At 49.0% G+C, this 20,320-nt stretch overlaps 1 protein-coding gene across 3 annotated transcripts in view; it reads left to right on the forward strand.

The window, feature by feature from the left end:
- The window catches only part of Tns3 (tensin 3), a 239,156-nt gene that overhangs the window by 129,363 nt on the left and 89,473 nt on the right, over window positions 1-20,320 (forward strand). For all 3 annotated transcript variants that reach the window (XM_036200396.1, XM_036200395.1, XM_036200397.1), the window contains 6 exons: window positions 4,166-4,278; window positions 4,980-5,040; window positions 5,771-5,846; window positions 16,217-16,346; window positions 16,576-16,641; window positions 17,463-17,567. In XM_036200396.1, coding sequence (XP_036056289.1) covers window positions 4,166-4,278; window positions 4,980-5,040; window positions 5,771-5,846; window positions 16,217-16,346; window positions 16,576-16,641; window positions 17,463-17,567 — 551 coding nt within the window. The remainder of the gene's footprint in view (window positions 1-4,165; window positions 4,279-4,979; window positions 5,041-5,770; window positions 5,847-16,216; window positions 16,347-16,575; window positions 16,642-17,462; window positions 17,568-20,320) is intronic.

Raw genomic sequence — 20,320 nt, forward strand, 5'->3', positions numbered from 1 at the left:
TACAGTATCAGCTCCTCGGTGCTAGAGAGAATCTCTCTTGGGTGTTTACTGCCAGCCTGTCCTAGCTGCAAGATGTAGTAGCCCCTGGAAGTATTGACATGCAGCTGTCAGGGAGCAGGATGATCTCTTTTAAGGCACTCACATAGATTCACTGCAGTTCTCTCTTAAGCTAAACACCAGAATTTGTCCAAGAATTGCAAAAGCAGCTGCAAAATGGCTCCCATTTTGGAGTCAGGATTTAGCTGTAGCCTTAAACCTTTGTATGTGCGTTTTGATCCTTCACATCTGCTTTCTCTAGTGTAACTGCAGACTGGGCTGGCAGACATAGTGATTCTAGTGGTCTGGGTCAGCTCAGACAGTTCTAGGTTTGGAAGAATGTGGGATACCTTGTGGGACCCTGGTTTGGAGCCAGGCTATGTCCTGTTTTGAGCAACAGGCCCCACAGCGAAGCCACTTTTGCAAACTTCACCATATTCTAATGGTTCTACTTAAACAGCCCCTGTATCTGTTTTGAACCCAGGAACTATTATTTTCCCACTGAGCAGTTTCCAAAATGGAAGAATTCCTAAGATTTGTGCAGAAAGTGAGGTGCAAATAAGATGCAACTCCCACAGATGCCTGGACCCAGCAGGCAAGCATGGCTGCCGGGATTGTCTGTTTAGAGAATCAGTAGCATCTAATGATACTGGAGTGTGGAGTAGAAGCAGGGAAGACATCTCATTTAAAAACGCTCACAGCTTTCATGTATCCTTCTTGCCTTATATTTTATAGTTAGAGCAAGGTTGCATTCCAAGCTCCTGCTCTGCTCTGGAGATTAGGACTGCTTACTTCTGTCTCTTTTCTTACCACCTTCCCTGGTGCCTATACTAGAAGACGCTAACCAAGTCATTACTGAGTGCTCCAGCGACTAAATGCATGTTTCGGGTAAACCTCAGGAAATATCGGAGACCGGAAGAATGTGTGTGACTGTTGTCATGGGGCTGTGCACCTCACTGGTGTCTGAATGCCTGTGGACAGAGGCTGCTGCTCTGCAGGTTATGTTAGGACCAAAGCCAAGAAATTATTCCAAAGTCAAGATCGTAATTAGCTCTCTTTAGGTTGAGGGAGAAACTTATGATTTGTGGCTGAGAAATTCAGCCTTCTAAGCAACCATAGACAAAGAAGGAACTGCCCAGAACCTCCTGAGCGGGAACTGGATCTAGACCCCATCTATAATCTGCAGATACCCAAGGACTTTGCATAAAATGGCCTGGTATTTTTGTAGAGCCAATATGTATCCTTCTGTGTGTTTTCAGGATTTTTTATTAGTGTCCAAAATAATGGGTTCAGTTACAACATTTGATAAATGTATATTGTGCCTTATGCTCATATCCATACCCCTATTATCCTATTCTATTCTTCCTCCTCCCATCCCCCAAATTGTGTGTGTGTGTGTGTGTGTGTGTGTGTGTGTGTGTTTGTGTGTGTGTGTGTAACACATGCATAAAATCTAGAGTCACATGTGAGAGAAGACATAGTATTTGTCTTTCTGACATATTAAGGTTCCGTATAACACTGAAGACAGTGCAAATACTGAGTGTCTAGCTGCTACGCTACACCCGCTGTACTGAATAGGGTCATTAGAGGAAAATAACCTGCTTGTTTCCAGTAGAGGTGCAGGCTCTTTTCCTCCAGGATGTTTGAGCTGAGCTTGGTTGAATCTATGGATGTAGAACTTGTAGACACTGAGGCTTACTGGTGATGCCCATTGGCTGGGTCCACTGTGAGCTGAGCACCCCCTAGTGGACATCTGGGAAGATGATGTTCAGTAAGAACAAATTTCGGCGAGGAAAGACGGAGACCTGGGGTGGAGGTGGAGGTCTGCCCTCCCTTCCTGAGTGACCACTTGCACATGGGTGTCTGTCTGTCTGTCTGTCTCAGCTTCCTCGTGAGCAAGCTTATGCAGATGCAGATTTTTGTTGCTGTGCAATGGAAAAAAGCAGCTCTTTATTTTATTTAATTTTATTTTTTGGTTTATTTAGTTATTTATTTTTTTTAGGCAGGGTCTTATGTAGCTCAGGACAGCCTTATACTTATGATCATCTTGCCTCTATTACCCCAGTGCTGGGATCACAGGCATGTAACCATGTGTAGAAAAACAAACAAACAAACAAACTGAACCCAAACCCACTTTTTATGTTGTCTGACACCTGGACAGCAGTCGCAGCCAGCCAGCTGACATCACGGAAGCTACCCATCTGTAATACTGACAGGAGCTGGTGACCTCTGGGCAGGGAGAAGTGTCAGCTCTCTCCACAGTTTGTCCCAAATCTTCATGTTTCAAGCTACATACACAGCATTCCTCGTGTGTGATGTGAGCAGGCACCCTGTCCACCCTAGTGCCTGGGTTGGGGTGTGCATCAGAGCAGGAACTGACCGTGACCAATACAGAGCCCTCACACCTCCAAGTCTCTGTGTGTCAAGATCCCTCTCATCTGAGGGGTCACTGAAGAGCCACCCACGCCAGGCCAGGTTTGGATTGTCATAGAGTCCCCTCACAGGAAAGAGAAGCCAGGGACACATGGTTCCTAGTGTTGGGGATTACGCAGTGCTGGGAAGAGGGAAGCACTGTCTTAAACAGGGTCTTAGGTATTCCATCCTGAGCCTGTGTGTAACTCCATTACCTTTGCTCAAGGCCAAAGTGCCAGTTCAGCTGATGAGCTCTGCCATGTACGGGGCGCAAGTAATGGGGTCACAAGATGGTTCTCTCTTCTGTACCTGCACACAGCAGTTCAGGAAACTTTACAGTCAGAGTAAGCTCTCGGAGCAGTGTGGAGGCCAGGTACCTTGGGAGTGTGCGGGGACCTCAGGCTTCTCTGACTTGTGAGGTTTTGCCCTCATCCTAACAAGAAGAGTACTCTGCTACTGGAACAATACAACTCTGACACACACACACACACACACACACACACACACACACACCTCCCATCTCCCCGCCCCCCCATCACTGAAATTTCCCTACAGTGAAGGGAATCCTTGTGAATTATACTAAAGCTTTACAAAAGGACAGACCATAAGTTGTTTTGTTTTCTTTTTCGTTTATTTTACCTCCAAACTCAGCTGTTGACAAGGGGCTGGGTCTACATTCCAGTGATCATTCAAAGTGTTTTCTTATTGTAAGGTGGAGCCAATGATTGTGTTCATCCAGGAGCTTGGAGCTATGAGGACCCCGTGTCCCTGTATTGGTGACAGTCACTTCCTGCTTCCTGCTTGGTGCATGGCCCATTAGTTTGATGGCATGTTTTGGGATCTTTCCTCGTTTGGATTTTTCCCTCTTGGAATGAGTGCAGTGCTTTGGGGAAGAAAGGCAAGAAGACAGACAGATTCCAAGAGAGGGGTTGCGGGTTCTGGTGAAGATTGTTTGGCTATAGAGGAAGTGCTGTCAGGGGCCTTAGGGTATTGGCTGCTTCTGGGCTCCCATGGCAGCAGGCTACAGGTCTGCAGGGCAGAGGGAAGGAAGGTGGAGGCCGGGGGAGCATCTGAGTGAGACAAGGATGCAGCTCACACTCTGGTCATGGCTGCCATGTTGTGCCTTATGAGTACCTTTCAATCACGATTAGTGTAGGACCTTCTCTCTTGGCTGCCATGTGTGCAGAAGAGTGTGAACAGTCAGCTTGGAGGCCTGGGGTCAGCGCTTGGAATTCACACGGCAAAATCCCATCTTCAAAGTGTAAAGGTGGCCTTGGGTGGACCCGTGCTCAGCTGAGACAAGAGGGCTCAGGAGATGTGTGGGGGGAGAACGGGGTTTAGGGGCCTTTGAGAGCAGCTGCTCCTCATGGCTTATGTGGGAACCCTGGGTGGAATGAACTGCTGGACCTGTGCAATAGGATTCTGTCTCAGGTGCTGGCCTTGCTAGTGAGGGGCTGGGGAGCAGGTGAGGAGACCTCCTAGATGTGGGTGTCCATGGGAAAGAGATGCTTATACATAAGTGACCATGTCAGCAATTCCCAGAGCTGTGGGTAGTGAACCCCCCATCCCTAAACATAGGATAGTAACTACTGCCTGTGGATAGTGGGACAAGGTGTCCCCATGGCCTCCCGACACGGTTCCCACTCCCCACTGCCTGCTCTTGAGACTCAGGAGCTGGGAGTGAGCTGTGTGGAGTCTTAGCCACTGTCCCCTGCAGGTATGTGCAGTTTCTCAGCGGGCTGCTGTCTGGAGCGATAAAGATGAATGCTTCACCCCTGTTCCTGCACTTCGTCATCCTGCATGGTGCCCCCAGCTTTGACACTGGAGGAGGTGAGTCTTCTCATCCCAGACTGGAGCCCTAACTTAGCAACCATTTCCTCCTGTGGTATCGAGATTCTGTTCCTGTGCTTCCTGAGGGGTGTATACAGCCCCAATGTGGGAGCAGAGCTCCAGCTTTGTAAGGTGGGACCAGGCCGCCCATCACAGGAGGGACAGGCAGTTATGAAGGGATGACAAATAGCCCTGTGACCCAGGTACAGGAACTCTTTGTTAGGCCGGGGTCTTTCTGAGTCAGCAGCTCTGTGGTTCAGCTGTGTGCATCTTCTCAAGGTTTCTAAAAAGGAGAGAAGCTGGCATGGTAGACCATCCTCTAACTCAGGGTCCTTTCTTTTTCCTCCATGGCATATTCCCATGGACCCTGTCTCTCTCATGTAGATGCTTATAGCATAGACCCTGCCCCCATCCCATGCAGGTACTCACAGGACCTGTGTCTGGGGACAGGACCTGTCTCCTGTCCCCTGATTGTATCCAAGTAGGTGCTCCTACATCAGTTACAGTATCCATGGCTTGTGGTTCCCCCGGTCATTAGGAGTAAGGTGAACTGACTGAACTACAGGTTGCTTCTGAGCCCCCATGATCCTCTGGTTAAAGTAGTCCTCTGGCTGGAGGTCCAGCCATGTTACTTTGTCGGTGGGACATCTGTGCATGGGTTAAATGTTCCTGTCTTCCCCTGGCATGTGCCTCTCTTTCAGCGTGCCGGCCCTTTCTGAAGCTCTACCAAGCCATGCAGCCTGTGTACACGTCTGGGATCTAGTAAGTGCCTGGCTTTTGCTGGGTGTTGAGGGTGGCTTGGGGGATGGTTGTGAAATGGGGTGTCTCTCCCACAAGAAGAAGTGGACCCAGTGGGCCAGTAATGCCGAAAGCCCAAAGGAGGTGTGCAAGTTTCTGCTGTGAGAGGTTCTTCCTCTCTGAATCTCTAGTTGACTCCATTAAGGGGCTGGACAGTGGAACCTCCGGGGGAGAGGGGATCCATTGCTGTTTGGAAGTGGATATACTGAAAAGTGCTAGAACAAATCCCTTGGGGTTTTTGTTTCTCTTTTGTGTTTTAGATATGTATCCTCAGAAGCTGTATGGCTTCCTTAGTTTGGTTTGCAATGTGTGTAGGTAGTACTTTGTTTACGTTAAGACAAAATGAGAAAGGCAGTAAATGTGTGGCACTTAGAAAGACACATTATTCCCTTTCTGGGCTCAAACTGCCCCCTTCAGGTTGTCACAGGAGCAGGGTCTGTCCCCAGCTTGGCCCTGCTCCTGGCTGAGGCCTCCCTGAGCATGACCTTTCCATTCTGGGGTTATGATGATGCTAGAATAACTCCCCCCAACTCAGAACTCTCTTGAACCTCTTGACCTATTTCTGTAAGATAAAGCCTCCAAACTTGGAATCTGGGCTGTTTGTGCAAATTCTAGCCATTTTCTCAGCTTGTACTACACAGTGGTCATGAAATCGTGGAACTGTATAATGATCTGTTTTCTTGTTCATCTGAAGCAATGTTGGCCCTGAAAACCCCAGCAGGATCCGCATTGCCATAGAGCCAGCCCAGCTGCTGAAGGGCGACATCATGGTGAGTACCCATGTGCTGTAGCCATTGTCCTCAGCTACCCTGGATAGTGACCCTGAAGGAAAATTGATTTTTGCCTTAGGAAAAAAATATATCACCCAGCTTATGACCTCCTTCTCAAAGAAAAGAAAGTAATAACCAATGGGAGAAGAGAAACAGCCATCACTTTAATGGCTTTAATTTGTGAATAAAAATATTTTAGTAACAGTGAAAGATCTTTGTCCTTGACCATCTTTTATAACAGAGCTGCTGGGCTATGCCGTGATCCCACAGCCCTTCTGAGCATCCCACTCCCTGACCTGTGTGATCCCAGGCCTCCCAGAGATAACATCAAGAGCCAAAGTGCACCATATAACTTGTATTTTTACAGTGTGACTAATGATCAAAACAGTGATTTCTCCAGATAATTTTGTTCTTGGAGGAGATTACTTCTTCCCCTCCTGTCTGCCTTGCATACAGAACCTCTATGTGTAAAGTAATTTCAGGAACGGTTTTGTCTAAGAAAGCCTGCAAGGCATGTGTACAGCTTCTAACATGTGTAGAATCATTTAGATATGATCTTTTCTTGGTCTTGGCAGACCTACTTTGTTGAGATGGATGGTGGGTGATTTAGGAGTTTGTGTTGCATTTTGTTATGAACAGCTCACCTGGAGTGGGCACCTCCCTGTTTTCAAGGACAGATATACTGACATTCATACCTCTCTCTGAGCCATGGGAATGGTGGGAAAACTGAGGTGTGGAGGATGACTGGAGGCTGGGGGTGCAGCTCCTCACTCCCTGGAAAAGCAATGCTAAACCTCCCTCTGCGCTTTGTGTTGGTGAGCTGGGAGCTTCTGATTCTTCTGCAACCAGAGAGTAACGGCACAGAAGCTGGGTCCTGGGAGGTGCTTCCTAGCCCCTCCAGCTGCCTTCCTCCTTCTCACCTCCTTTGTCTTCTCTCCCACCACCCCCTCCTTCCCTCCCTCTTTTTTTTCTCTTCTCCTCTTATCTGCCTTCTTCCCTCTCTTCTTGTCATCAAATTTTTAATTTTTACTCAGTTGTCTTTTTTTTTCCTTGCATTTGATTTTTTTTTTTTTTTTTTTTTGGTTTGGTTAGTTGGTTGGTTGGTTTCCAGTCTTAGCACTGGACACAGGAAGGACAGAAGTACAGAGTGATTTATTTATTTATTTATTTATTTATTTATTTGCCCTGGAGGTGCCTCTGGGTGACATAGGCTGTATTGTAGAAGAGAACCTGGAGATGCTGCATAGGCCAAGGGAGCCAGTGACATACCTGTGACAGTCATTGAGGTGCTAGGCTGGAAGATCATAGCTCCAGAAGGTCATGGCAGCTTGTCCCCATGCTTCCCGGTAGTGCCGTCCTTTACACGTCTGCCTTTGGGAGGAAGCTCATCATGCTGGAAAGGGATATACTTGACCCTTTTCTTTGGGGGGCTGTGACCTCTGCCTAGTGAGGACCATGCTTATGTTTTGTGAACATGAAAAGAACAATCTTCCAGGACAGTGCCTGACAGGTGTGTGTGTGTATGTGTGTGTGTGTGTGTGTGTGTGTGTGTGTATGCGTGTGTGGTGGCAGGGGGGGGGGGGGGCGGGGGGCACAACTAAGACAGGATGGGAGGCAGACAACGTCATGTCATCCTGATGCATTTCAAGCCTTTGTCACTATCAGAGAGGTGATCACTCAACCTTAATTGGCCATCCCCTCTGCCCTCTAGAGGAGCCCTGCTTAAGCACCCTACCCTACACCATGTGCCCCACAGTGGGCAACACAGCCAGAACACAGGCCCCAGTAAACATTGTATGCACTGTGGCCAGTGGAAAGTGGCCCTGGGCAAGAGATGTGGGGTGGTTTAGAGAGTCCGTGGGTGGGAGGTAACGCTTGGTCACTGAAGTGATTCAGAGAAAAATTGGGTGTCACGGGGAAGGAATGGAGCTTGGCATGGGTGAGGGAGATATTTACTGGTGGGCATGCCTGGACTTGGCTTGTTCCTGGCCCTGGGTATCCCTGTGGAGCTGGCTGCTGCTTCAGCTCAAGAAACCCCTGAGGATTGCTCCCATTTTCCAGTTGGCTAGGAATGATGATGTGGATGGACATCTAGAGGCTACCCGGAGCAGTTCTTACCACGTGTTCATGACATGCTGTTGAGTTTTGTTTATAAGCAGACTATTTGAAGCCATTCACCTCAGGGGCTGTACTGTTCTGGTCCTTTGCAGGAAGTTTGAATTGGTGGTATTAAACCTTCATAAAAGTTTAATTTCCAACTTGAACTTGCAAGTCCAGTTGATGCCAGTTGGGGATCCTCTTAGGTATTATTTGGGGTGATGGTGGTCAGACCTGTGGTAAGGGAGGCATTGAGTCAGGGTGGCGATCAGTGCCACGATACCACGTAGGACATTTTCACACTGTGTAGCCCCCCTTTATAGCTCATAGGACTTGTGAGGTTCTGCGTACACGTTTCCATAGTGACTGAAATGGAGGGATCAGGGCAGGGCCAGCAGCAGCCTCGGTGAGCACAAGGTACCTTGGAGAGCAGTGCTGGCCTCAGAACTAGAAGCAACCTGAGATGAGGTGTTTCTAGAAGCAGAAAGTGGCTAGCAGTGGGTGTTTGGGTGCTCCCAGGAGCCAGGGGGCCTACCCTGGATGTTCCATGACCATACAGCACTGCCAGGCATGGAGGCCAGGAGCCAACCTCTGCTGACCCTTCGGAGAGCTGTGCTGAGAGAGCTGCCCAGACTGAGAGACCAGGGCATGGCAGGTAGGGAGGGCTTTCAAGTATATTGCAGTTGAGTTGAAGTATGAGGCTTGTGTTGAGTTTGTATATAGAAGAAGGGGGGTGTTCTGGTTGGCAGTGTTGTGAGCACAGGCTCACCTCTTTCTTCTTGCTGGTTCCCTGGCTAGCCTCACTTGTTCAGACTACTGCCATAGAGTACTGTTGCACTGGGGTGCTTACATGGGAGGGTCTTTACATGGATTCTCACAGATGCTTACACAATGCTTACATGGGTGCTCCCGGGTACTTACACAGGAGCTTACAGGCAACAGAACCTTCTTTCTCATGGTTCTGCAGGATGGAGGTCCAATGTCCAGGGCTGGCAGGTTCTATATCTAGTGGGGATCTGGTTTCTTGTTTATATGGGCACTGTAGCCCTATGTACTCACTACAGGAAAGGGTCTGGAGTCTCAGAGGGAGTTAGTGGTATTCACAGGCCCTTGGCCTCCTGACCGCATCCTGTCCCAGAGCTCCCACATTCTCATACTGCCCCATGGGGTTTAGGGGATACAAAGTTCACCCACAGCACAGGTTGGCATCTCCCCGCTTGCCCTGGCTGCTGCCTGCCAGGTGTCCGGCCTCTCGGGAGCTTCTCTGTGCTTCCTTACTGGGCTCCTCTACTCGCCTCTGACTAGGCCCCGGACCTCCTGGTCCTTTTCCTGTCTAATCCGGGCTTAGAGAAGGGTGACTTGTGCACTGACCATTCCGTGGTGGCATCCACTCCACCCATGACAGCCATGGAGCCACATCTACGTGCTTGTCTCATGGGCCTGTTGGGGCCTTTGGAGCAGAGCCTTCTCCAGACGAGCTCCAGGTAGCTGCCTTTGAACTAGTAGTCCAGTATTCTCCCTCCTGCCTCAGGCTGGTTCTCTCCTTGCCCTTATTAGTGCTGCTCCAGGCAAGGGGCAGGCAATCCTCTGTAAGAAGTGGGCATGGGTGTAGGGCATGGCGTGACAAAGGGACAGTGTCCTAGGTGTGCCCTGGAGGAGAAGAAGCCAGCCATGCTGGAGAATTGGGGAGCATAATGTCTGGGAGTGAGCTTGATGCTGCAGGACAGCCCTGGTGGATGACTCGTTCCCATTAAAGTGCTGGCACACAGGAGGTTCTAGAGCGTTCCACAAGAGATGCTTGCTTTTGATAAGATGGTTTCCTTCCTGCGACCCTTTTCATTCCTCCCATGGAATATTTTTGGGATTGCGTTATGACTTGATCTACGCTTCCTGTGTTTATAACTCTTTTTTTTTGTGTGTGTGCACTCGGCACTTACTTTCTGCAATGTTATCAGATAGGGAGAGGGAGACATGGCAGCTGGCGAGAGTATTTTTCCATCACAGACTGTAATTTTTCCTTGTACAGAGCAGTGACTGCTAAGAGGTCAACTCACTGTCAGACATCTAAAAGCACTTTTAGCCCATTGTATTCTGTCAAAACTGCCACGATGGAGGGACACTCACCCACTAGGTGACTTATGCAAGCATATCTTTTCTCTTGGTTTTGGAGGCTGGAAGTCCAAGGTCAGGGTGTTAGCGGGGTTGGTCTTTCCTGATGTGTGTCCTAGGTAGGTGGTCTTATCAGTGTCATTTCCACATGACTGTCCTTCCCTGAGTCCTAACCTCTTCTTACAAGGAGTTCATCCAAACCAATCCCGACAGTTTCGGTTAAATGCCCTTCATAAAAATGTCATTCTGAGGTCCTGAGGCTTTTGATTTTTAAATATGAAAGGACATCACTTCACTCACAAGTGAGCATATACCTTAGTGTATAGTATGATTGACAATAAGCTCCAGTGTGTGGTATGATTGACAGTGGGCTACAGTGTTCCAGTGTGTGGTATGATTGACAGTAGTCTCCAGTGCTCTAGTGTGTGCTATGGTTGACAGTAGTTTCCAGTGCTCCAGTGTGTGGTATGATTGACAGCAGTCTCCAGTGCTCCAGTGTGTGGTGTGGTTGACAGTAGTTTCCAGTGCTCCAGTGTGTAGTATGATTGATAGTGGGCTCCAGTGCTCTTGGTGACACCTTTTCTGGGGTTTACCACTAGCTTTCACTGGTAAGCAAGTTCCTAGAGCCTTTGGCCCCAACTGGGTGGTATAGGAGATTTGTAACAACATGCTCAGGGCCTACTCCCAGAGCTTAGACTCCAAGTGCTGGATTAGCTGAGTGGGCAGACAGATAACTAACTCAGGCTGGTGTGTGTACGGAGATGAGCTGATGTCCAGTCAGAGTGGAAAAGACCCTTTCCCTGTCAGATGTGAGTGACTACGGCATACCTGGTGGGCTGCGCTCAGCCCAGATGGTGCAAGATCGGGTGTCCCAATCACCTCTCAGATTGGACTCTGTGCGGAGTTCAGGAAGGAAGAGATGCTGTGGCACGTTCTGCTGGCAGCGCTCCGGGGGAGTGAACCATGCCATTACCATCATCAATCCTGTGTCCTGAGGTCTGCCAGTTCAGGACTCACCCACATTCCTCCCTCGTAGCCTTGCCCATCTCCAAATGAACCACAGACATTCAGAGCATGAGGCAGCCCTGTGGTTCTCCCTTGGGCGCTGGCCTTTATTCCTGCCCATTCCTGCCTGATGTGCCCTGCTGTGGGAGGACTGTGCAAACCCACAGGCTGCAGGTGGGGAGATGTGTGAAGCTCAGGGGTGCAGGTGGTTTCACGGCTCCTAAGGGGTGCGGCAGCCACCACGACGTGGAAAGGCCTGCAAGGGGCACAAAACTCCTGTCTAGATTTACCTCCCAGCCTCTGTGATGTCATTGGCCCTCTACGCGAGCAAGCTGTCCTTGTGTCGTATTGGTGAAATGCTGCTTCCTTGATGATCCTTTATTGATTTCATTCAGAGACACCTTGTCCTCTTAAGTCAGTCAGAATCCTCCTTGTTTCAGTGAATGTTTACCTTGTGTGCGGTTACAGTTGCCAGTTTTTTCCTGCATTGAGAAGGAATGGCCAGAATGGGCAGAATTCTCTATTAGCTTTTGACTTGTGACCAGCAGATGGCGCTGTTACGGGAGGCAGCAAAGCTGACGTTGATGCTTCTGCTTTGGGCCATCCCTCTGACCTTTCTCAGTGGCACAACCCACCCACCTGTCTTTACAAAGTGCTGTTCACAAAAGGTCAGATTCTGTGACCCTGCCACAAAGTACGCTGTGGTCAGGTGCAAGGCCCTTCCTTGGGGAGGCTGCCTGTAGCTTATGTAACCTGCTCAGGAATTCACACTGCTCCAGGCCCGCCAGGAACCTGGCAGGGAGCCTGGGGCTTGAGCCAGCTTGCCCCCTCCCCTCTCAGCACTTGGTCCAGGGCTTGTAAACATCTTTCCATCTGGCATGCTCCATCTTGCTGCCCTGCCTGGGCAAACCACAGCCACTTGTACTTTGTCTTTATGGTTGCTGGCTCCGTGACCAGTGACTGGGCTTGTGAACACAGGTAAAGCCTCCTCAAGAAGCTGCACAAATAGCGCCGTTGTTTGTTGTTTCTTACAATGGGCACGTGCGTATGATGAGGGAGAGTGGAACTGTCCCTCCACAGCTGCCCCAGTAGAGAGGCCCTGGGGATGGATTGCTGTTGTATGTACGACTGTGTTATTTTGCAATTTTCTTTCTTCCCCTTGTTAATGCTGTGGACCTAGAGCTGGGTCAGATCTTCATCCGTGCTGTTGTTCAGCACCACAGTCTCAGCTGTGTTTTTGCTGCAACCAGTATCTGCTCTCATGTCATTGCTTTTGTTCATGACTTTGACAGTGTTGTGAGCACCTGAAACCACACTCGTGTGAGCATCTGGCATCACATCATGGCAGCTCTCTTTGACTTTTAGCCTAGATAGTACCACCAAGCCGAGTTGGGCCAAAGTGGGACTTCTCTTTCTCTTGTGGGATGCTCTAGTACTCTGATTACTTTGCTTAGAGGATTTAAGAGGACTTTTGGGTCTCACTTGGCAGTGCCTGGCACATGGGAGGAGGGTGGAAACTGACTATCTTTCAGTGCTGACTTGTCTAGTTCAGGCATTGTTCCTCCTCCACCTTCTAAATGTTGAGATCACAGGCATGTGTTACATACACATTTGGCTTAGGTACCCACCTTTAGCTTGGAGGACTCGGCTTTTCACCTAGTCCCAGACTCCATCATCCTGGCATCCAGTTGAGGGTGCAAATGTATCTTCATGCAACTGTAAAGAAGCAAGATTAGGTCAAAGGTTCCAGACTGTTTACTCATACAACAAGGGAAAAACCCACACAGACCTTCCCATGGCCATCACCACTAACAGCTAGTTTGAACACCAAGAACCCCTCTGCAGAAGCTTATCCTAATTAAGTTAATTATTAAAGAGAATCACGTACCTGGTGGTTTGTCAATGTGTGTGTGTGATTAGCTCTAAGACTTGCCTGAAGATGTTCACGTTCCATATAAAACAGCTAAGTGTTTGCATACAGCCCATGTACATTTCCCACATACTTAGAATGATCTCTAGAATGTTCACCACACCTGCTAATACAGTGGAAGTACCATGCAAGTGGTCCTCTATATGGTTTAGGGACTGGCTGTGAGGAAAAAGCCTGTGTGTGATCTGAGGTTTATTGAGACTGCAGGTATGCAGTAGTATAGATGGGTAAAGTGTGCAGTATAGATGGGATAGTGTGCACATAATCACGGAGCTGTCACAGAGAGGTAGATTTGCAAGCTGTCCTAATACTTAATAGTTATATACTCTGTTGTCCATCTTACAGCTAGAGAATGAAAGGCCCTGAGAGGCTGAACATCCCTGAGGGTGTAGTACAGATGTTCTTATGCACCCAAAGTAGGGTCTGTGAGAGCTGGTGGTGGACTGTCCTCATCATGCAATACAGTGCTTGCCACAAAACTGTGACCACCACATTCAACTGTTCCAAATGAAAATATTCTAGAATCTGAAGTGGAGGACTGGAGTAGTCTAGAAATATTCTGTGGAGACTCCAGTTAAAGCCCCAGGACCAAAGTGGGGTTTCAGGCCTCCTAGTAATCTTTATACAATACTTTCAGTCTTAAAGAGGTGCCTCTGGGGCCCCCATGTCAAGCACAGTGTTCTTCTACTCAGCAAGCAGAACACAGTTCTGATCTTGGACCACTGATGCTATAAAGATTAATACTGACATTGGGTGGACCTTCTTGTGGGTGCCAGAGGTCACCAGATCAGGGTCTTGGTTAATGGGAGGCCTCTTTTCAAAGTCTGACCTGTTGTGTTGGTGGAACCTGTGGGGAGTCCTGAGAGAATGATGTCCTGAGATTTCTCCAGATGTTCATGAGTTGATGAGATGGGGCAATGCTGTTGCTCCCACTGGTCCATGTAAGTTCAGTGAGAAGCAGGAAGTGTGTATATGATGGAGGCATTGTCTGAATACTTACAGGAGAGGTCACAGGAATGCAGCACAGCATTGCTCAGTGACAGATGGCTCTTGTCGACAGTCCCAGGAGTATTTAAGACCTTGTGATGTGACAAATAAGAATTTGCAAGCAGGAGATCACATTAGGTCCAAGGTGCTTGAAAGCCGCCCAGCCTGTAAGATACCTATCATTTTCCTCCCACGCCTGGCTTGGGCAGAGTTGGGATGCCTGGGTCATGAGAGAAAGTATTTGTGTGTAGCTCAGTGATGGCCAGAGTAGAAGGTATGCTTAGGACACCTAGCCCCAGGAAGGGTCTGGGAAAGAGGGAAGGACTAGGGAGGTGGCCACAGGAAAAGAATAATAGTCACGTGGGCGGGTGGAAGGGGAGCAGAACCCACTGAGAACAGAGACAACTGTGGCTGCATTACACATTCCTGTGGCTGGGACTGGGATCTCCCAATGTCCTCTGTATTCACCCAGTTAGGGCCACAGGCCACTGTCTCCTGTCACTCCTCACTCACTCTCATGCATGTGCTTGAGCGGGCCCAGCCAGATCTGTGTCCCCTGCCTGCCCTGACTTCCTGAGACCTTGTTCTTCCAATCTCTATTCTCCTAAGTATGTATACAGTTTGAGAGCAAGACGGCCCTGAAAAGCTTCACTTTTCCTTTCCCACCCCCACCCTGGCTAGGAGGGCTGAAGCATTTGAAGGGAAGTCAGTGTGAGACATGAGGGCTCAGAAGAACATTCTGGAAGAATGTCTTTGATTCCAAGGACCATCTTGGGTTTGAGTCCTGCTGAAGGGTCAAGGACTCTGCAGAAGACTTGGGGCCAGCATGCTGGTGTTTATTGGGAAGCAAGCAGGGCTCCTGACCTTCATTCCTGATTCTCCATAGATAGCTGCAAATTTGCTATGCTAAGACCACTGGAGATGGGATCCTTGTCTGCAGAGGTGGGGCTGGGAGGAACCGGTGCATGTTTGTCAACAGGGAGCATCCCTTGCAGACTTATTTATACCTTCATTGCTTTATCAGACTGTTTCCTGGTAGATAGCACAATGTAAACACGTTCTGGGTCTGCCCAGGGGTTGTGGTTCCCAGCCTTCCTGCCTAGGCTTCTTGGCCTTCTGCTTTTTGGAGTTCCTGGGATGGTTTCCATGGTAAGAGGATGACTGAGCTGTCAGCTGCACATTCTCTTGCCTGGGTGGTAGATGCTGATGATTGGGGCCCTGCTTTCCATTGAGATCTGTGAGGTGTGGTGTTTTTACACCATCCTTCACCACATAGAGTCTCTGACAGAAGGTGGCTGTACCGCATAGGCAAGCCTACCTACCACAGTCTCCAGTGGTGTGGTGTGCCACCCTGGTCACTGTGTGGTTTCAAAAGTGAATCCAGCTCAGTCTGCCTGGGACCCATGGAGACCCTGGCAGGGCACCCTGCCTTGTGGCTCTTCCTTAGCCACCTGAGTGAGGTCCCTTTCACTGCACACCTCTTCCTCACCATGGCCTGATACTGGGAGGCCTTAGGTAGAAAGATGGGACAGGGACAGGGTACACCAGGTGTACACTCTGGCCACAGTCTATCTAGAGTGTCTGCACTCTGATGGTCAACATAACCATCCAGAGTGGCTTGAGCTGTGCCTGAGGTAGGATGCCACAGCCTTTTTTGAGTCGTAGATGTGATTCTGGTAGTTCCTTTAAAATGTCACCTCCAGGAACCTTGGGCACCTGGCAAAGGAAACAGAACCAGTGCTTGTCTGTCTGTCTGGGTCTCTGTCTGTGACTCCCCTTCCCCCCCCTTTCCCAAGCCCCCACCCTACCCTACCCCATCCCACCCTCATGATCTAGCCTATACTCAACAAGACGGCAGCAGTAACTTTTGTTTCCATGGTGTGAGAACCAAAGAGACATTGAGTGGAAACATGGAGATTTTAGTCGAAAGTGGAATATCCTCACAGTCAGCTGCTAAAATCTAGATGAGAGACCATGGAAGTCTTCTAACACAGCTCCCTGTCTGAAGGCCCATCCTGGGACAAACAGCTGTGGTTTGGGGGGACTTTCCTTCTGTTGGGATAACATGGGGGCCATAAGGGGATGGTCAGTGATGTGCTGACTATCTGCCCCCGTGGCATCTTCAGGTATGCATTTCCAGTATGAGCTCCTGGCCACAGCTGTCCCGGGCCACACAATCCACACTTCTGTGCTGAGCTCTGCCCCTCAACCATTGCTTGTTTCTCGTCCCTTCTCGACCCAGGTCAAGTGCTATCACAAGAAGTTCCGCTCGGCCACCCGTGACGTCATTTTCCGCCTGCAGTTCCACACCGGAGCTGTGCAGGGCTATGGACTGCTGTTTGGGAAGGAGGAGCTGGACAGTGCCTGCAAAGGTGAGTGGATGAAGCCCTCTGTCAGAAGCAGTGTCCTCCTGGGTCTTTTTCCCACTCGCTGGCAGAGGTACTGCCAACATAAGCGAAACGATGAGTTGGTCTGTGGATGAACAACTCAGAGAAACCAGGGAGAGGTGGATACTCTGTGCCCGAGGGTGTTCTGTGGCAGCTTTGGGATTGGCCTAGCACAGACTGGGGTGTACACGGTGTGGTGTGGTTCATTTTTCAGATGACCGATTTCCTGACTACGGCAAGATTGAATTGGTCTTCTCGGCCACACCTGAGAAGATTCAAGGTAGGTCACCGGCAGGGCAGTGGGCAGCCAGACCCTAACTAGGCTGGAGACAGCTTTGAGGATCCTGAGCTTGTATTAACACCTCCCATCTTGGCACATGCTTGGGGATTTTTATTATATATGGCGGTGCTGCTTGGGTTCTTGTGTATTCTAGGCCCTACTACTAAGCTTGGTCTTGAATGATGTTTTTTTTTAATAGTGTATTGGATAATAAGCAGGAGGTGGCTCTGAGACATTAGCATTCACTTGGGAAAGACCAAAAGGTAGTATGACTTGCCCATGGTGACTCCCAAGGGAACCCTTGCAGGCTAGGGTACTTGAAGGTTCACCTTACATCTATGGAGTTGTCCCAAACATTTGTTTCTCCCCTCAGAAGAAGTGTTTGAAAAAAGGATTGCTAGTACAGTACACCAAATGTCTATGTGTTTCAGAAAATACATTTAATAAGAAATAATTTTCTTTACTACTCTGGTGAAATATTGCCCTCTGTCACCAGGCCTCCTGGGTATGACTGTTTCAATTTTAACATTTTTTTTCCTTGTTATTATTTGGGGACAGAAATCACTTTGTAATCTAGGCTGACCTCCTGATCATCCCACATGAGCCTCCCCAGTTCTGAGATTGATTATAGGGGTGTGTTTGCAGGCACATGATAACTTTAACTCCCTTTCTAATTGCTTAGGAAATTACCACTCTTACTGGGCTCATTGACAGAGATTTAGGCAGGAACCGTTAAATACAAGGCTCACATGTTAAAATTTCCCGTGATGTTCTGAGACCCTGGGCTTTGCTGAGATTGACGCACATGCCATGCCCCACAGGATCGGAGCACCTGTACAGTGACCAGGGAGTGATGGTGGACTATAACACAGCAGACCCACTGATTCGGTGGGACTCCTATGAGAACATGAGTGCCGATGGAGAAGGTGAGTGCTGTTGGTTGTAGCAGGGAGGTGCAGGACTGAGACAGCATGTTCATGGCTACATCAGCAAAGCCCTGTAGTTGCTTACAAGGTGACTGTTACCCTACACCCCACAGTCCAGAAGCTGCACATGTCGGTTTTGAAGGCATTTACAAGGATCAGACTTGGTGAATTTGGATCAGGGCCCTTTTTGAAGCTGTAGTATGTGGAGGGCTGGTTGGAAGCCTCCTGACTAAAGCTGGGAGTTGTAGCTAGAGTTTTCTCCAATCCCACCTAGGCCTGCAGCCACTCAGACCCAAGTAAACACACAGAGACTTACATTACTTATAAACTGTATGGCCATGGCAGGCTTCTTGCTATCTAATTCTTATATCTTAAATTAACCCGTTTCCATTAATCTGTAAATTGCCATGTGGCTTGTGGCTTACTGGTACCTTTACATCTCGCTTCTCATGGCGGCGGCAGCTGGCAGCGGTGGCTGGCAACATCTCCTGACTCAGCCTTCTTCCTCCCAGAATTCTCTTCTCTGCCTATCCCGCCTATACTATACTTCCTGCCTGACTACTGGCCAATCAGCATTTTATTTACCAATCAATCAGAGAAACACATTCACAGCATACAGAAAGCCATACCCAGCAGGAAGTGAGCACTGCTGGTGCCTGGGGCCTTCTGTTCTTTCCTTACAACATGTGCTGGGGAATGCCACATACTGGGACAGGGCGGCCTCTGCTTGCTGTGTAGCCCGAGTTGTGGACCTCCTGGCACTGTTCAGGTTTGCTTGTTATCCAGGTTGTAGATAGACGCCCAAATTACTCAGCACATTCTCTGTTCACCCACAGAGTGTACACTGTGACTCCCAGGTGACCCACAAAGCAGATAAAGAATAAAGGGACAGTCATCTCCTAGGGCTACTGAGAGAAGCCATTGGGGTTGATTTCTGAGAAGTGGGCATCCAAGTTTCTTTGGTGTTTCATGTTTTTTTTTTTTTTTTTTTGTTAACTTTAAAAATAGTACATTTTATTTATTTATTGTGTGCTGCAGGGAGGTCATGAGCATGACGCATTTTATGTGTGTGTGTGTGTGTGTGTGTGTGTGTGTGTGTGTGTGTATCTGTGTGTGTACACATGCACGCATGTGTATATGGGATCAAACTCTGGTTGTCAGTCTTGGTGGCACTAATCAAAGCGTTAGTACTGGGCCTAGGAGGGTGCCGGGGATGTTGACCAGGCAAACCATTGGTTAGATTAGAAGCAGAGAGCCATGCAATGAAGTAGCCATTAAGTGGGTATGCAGAGGGGCCACCAAAGACCAGCTGAGCCTTCTCACTGGCCTAGTCATTTAAATTTTTAAACTACTGGCTGAGAATCAGACCTGCTGGGAGAAAGAAAATTGGAGTACTTTTTGTCAAGTAAGTGACATCCTGGTGTAAGGCACCAAAGACCAGTATCTGGAATTACCCACACCAGCATCACCTCCTTATCAGTCACTGTACTTCCAGACTTGGGAAGATGGGCATCTGTGGCCCATGCTAGAGACACCAATTCTATGTGCCCCTGCTTGTATTGGGGAAGTCACATGGCTTTCTGTGCTGTGGAGTGTGAAATTTCAACAGAGGGAATGGCTGGGATTTCAAATCCATCTGGACCTGAAGTGGTGACAGAGGTGAAGTGTGAATGTTTTGGGCATTAAAGCACAGGTAAAGTCTGGATGTGAGCAGGCAGGTGTAGACAGGGCGAACCTTTCTATCTAAGTTTCTTCACAGTGTGAATCACTTGGAAGCCTGCTCCTTCAGGTGCCAGCATAGAAAAACGATTATAGCTGAACTCGTTCAGAAAACTTTGGAATTGTTAAGAGCTCCCTGTTAGGTTTATTCCTACAGGGTTGTCGGTCTTGACCTGTAGAGTATGTCCTAGTGATGTCTGATGGTGTGCAGCACAGCTCTTTCCTATCAGTCATGCTTCTGCTGCCTTCCACTGGAGGAGAGTGACAGGGTGGCTCCTTCAGGAGTGAGTGAGTGGCTCAGGGCAGGGAGCGTAAGGGACACTTTGGAGAGTGGGATGGAATACCATGAAAGTGCTGGGCCTGGGAGGGAGTGGGTATGGGGGCCAGACACACCATTGGCTAGATGAGAGCCAGGCGCCATGTAATGAAGTAGGTGGGTCTCTGCCTAGGGGCCACCAAAGAGCAGGGACATGTGGTCAAGAACTCTTGCTGGAGTTGTGGAGCTGGCATTCTTTATCTGAAGGGAGTCAGGTTACTTACATACAGATGGACTACCCTGGGAGTCGGCGTCCAAAGGCTCAGGTTAAAGGATGAAAGAGTGATTGGGGCCCAGGACATCAGAGCTTGCAGTCCATGATCAACTTGTTTGCACTGCTTTTGGCTCATGGCAGTCAGATCATTAGAAGGATGTGGCAGACCTCCCGACCCGCCATCTGGAGGCAAAGGAAGAGGAAAGGGCAGGGGAGACGAGAAGATACAAGATTCCTCCACCAGGCCCCTCTTTCTGTGCTGTTACAACCAGAGGTAATAGTCAGACCCAAAGAAAGCTGCTCTGTATGTACTCATGGCTGCTGGGAGCATCTCGATACTGTTTCAGTCTGTTCAGATGTGGTAGCAGGAGGTCACAGCTTTGTGTCTTCTGCAGTTGTAGGGGCTGGAGATGCAAGATTGGCGTGCCTGCTAGGTGGTGTTCCAGCTAGGTCTGGTTGTAGAATGCTGCGCTCTTGTGTGTCTTCATGGCAGGAAGATGGTAA

Source organism: Onychomys torridus, chromosome 10 (assembly GCF_903995425.1).
Source record: "Onychomys torridus chromosome 10, mOncTor1.1, whole genome shotgun sequence".
NCBI lineage: Eukaryota > Metazoa > Chordata > Mammalia > Rodentia > Cricetidae > Onychomys > Onychomys torridus.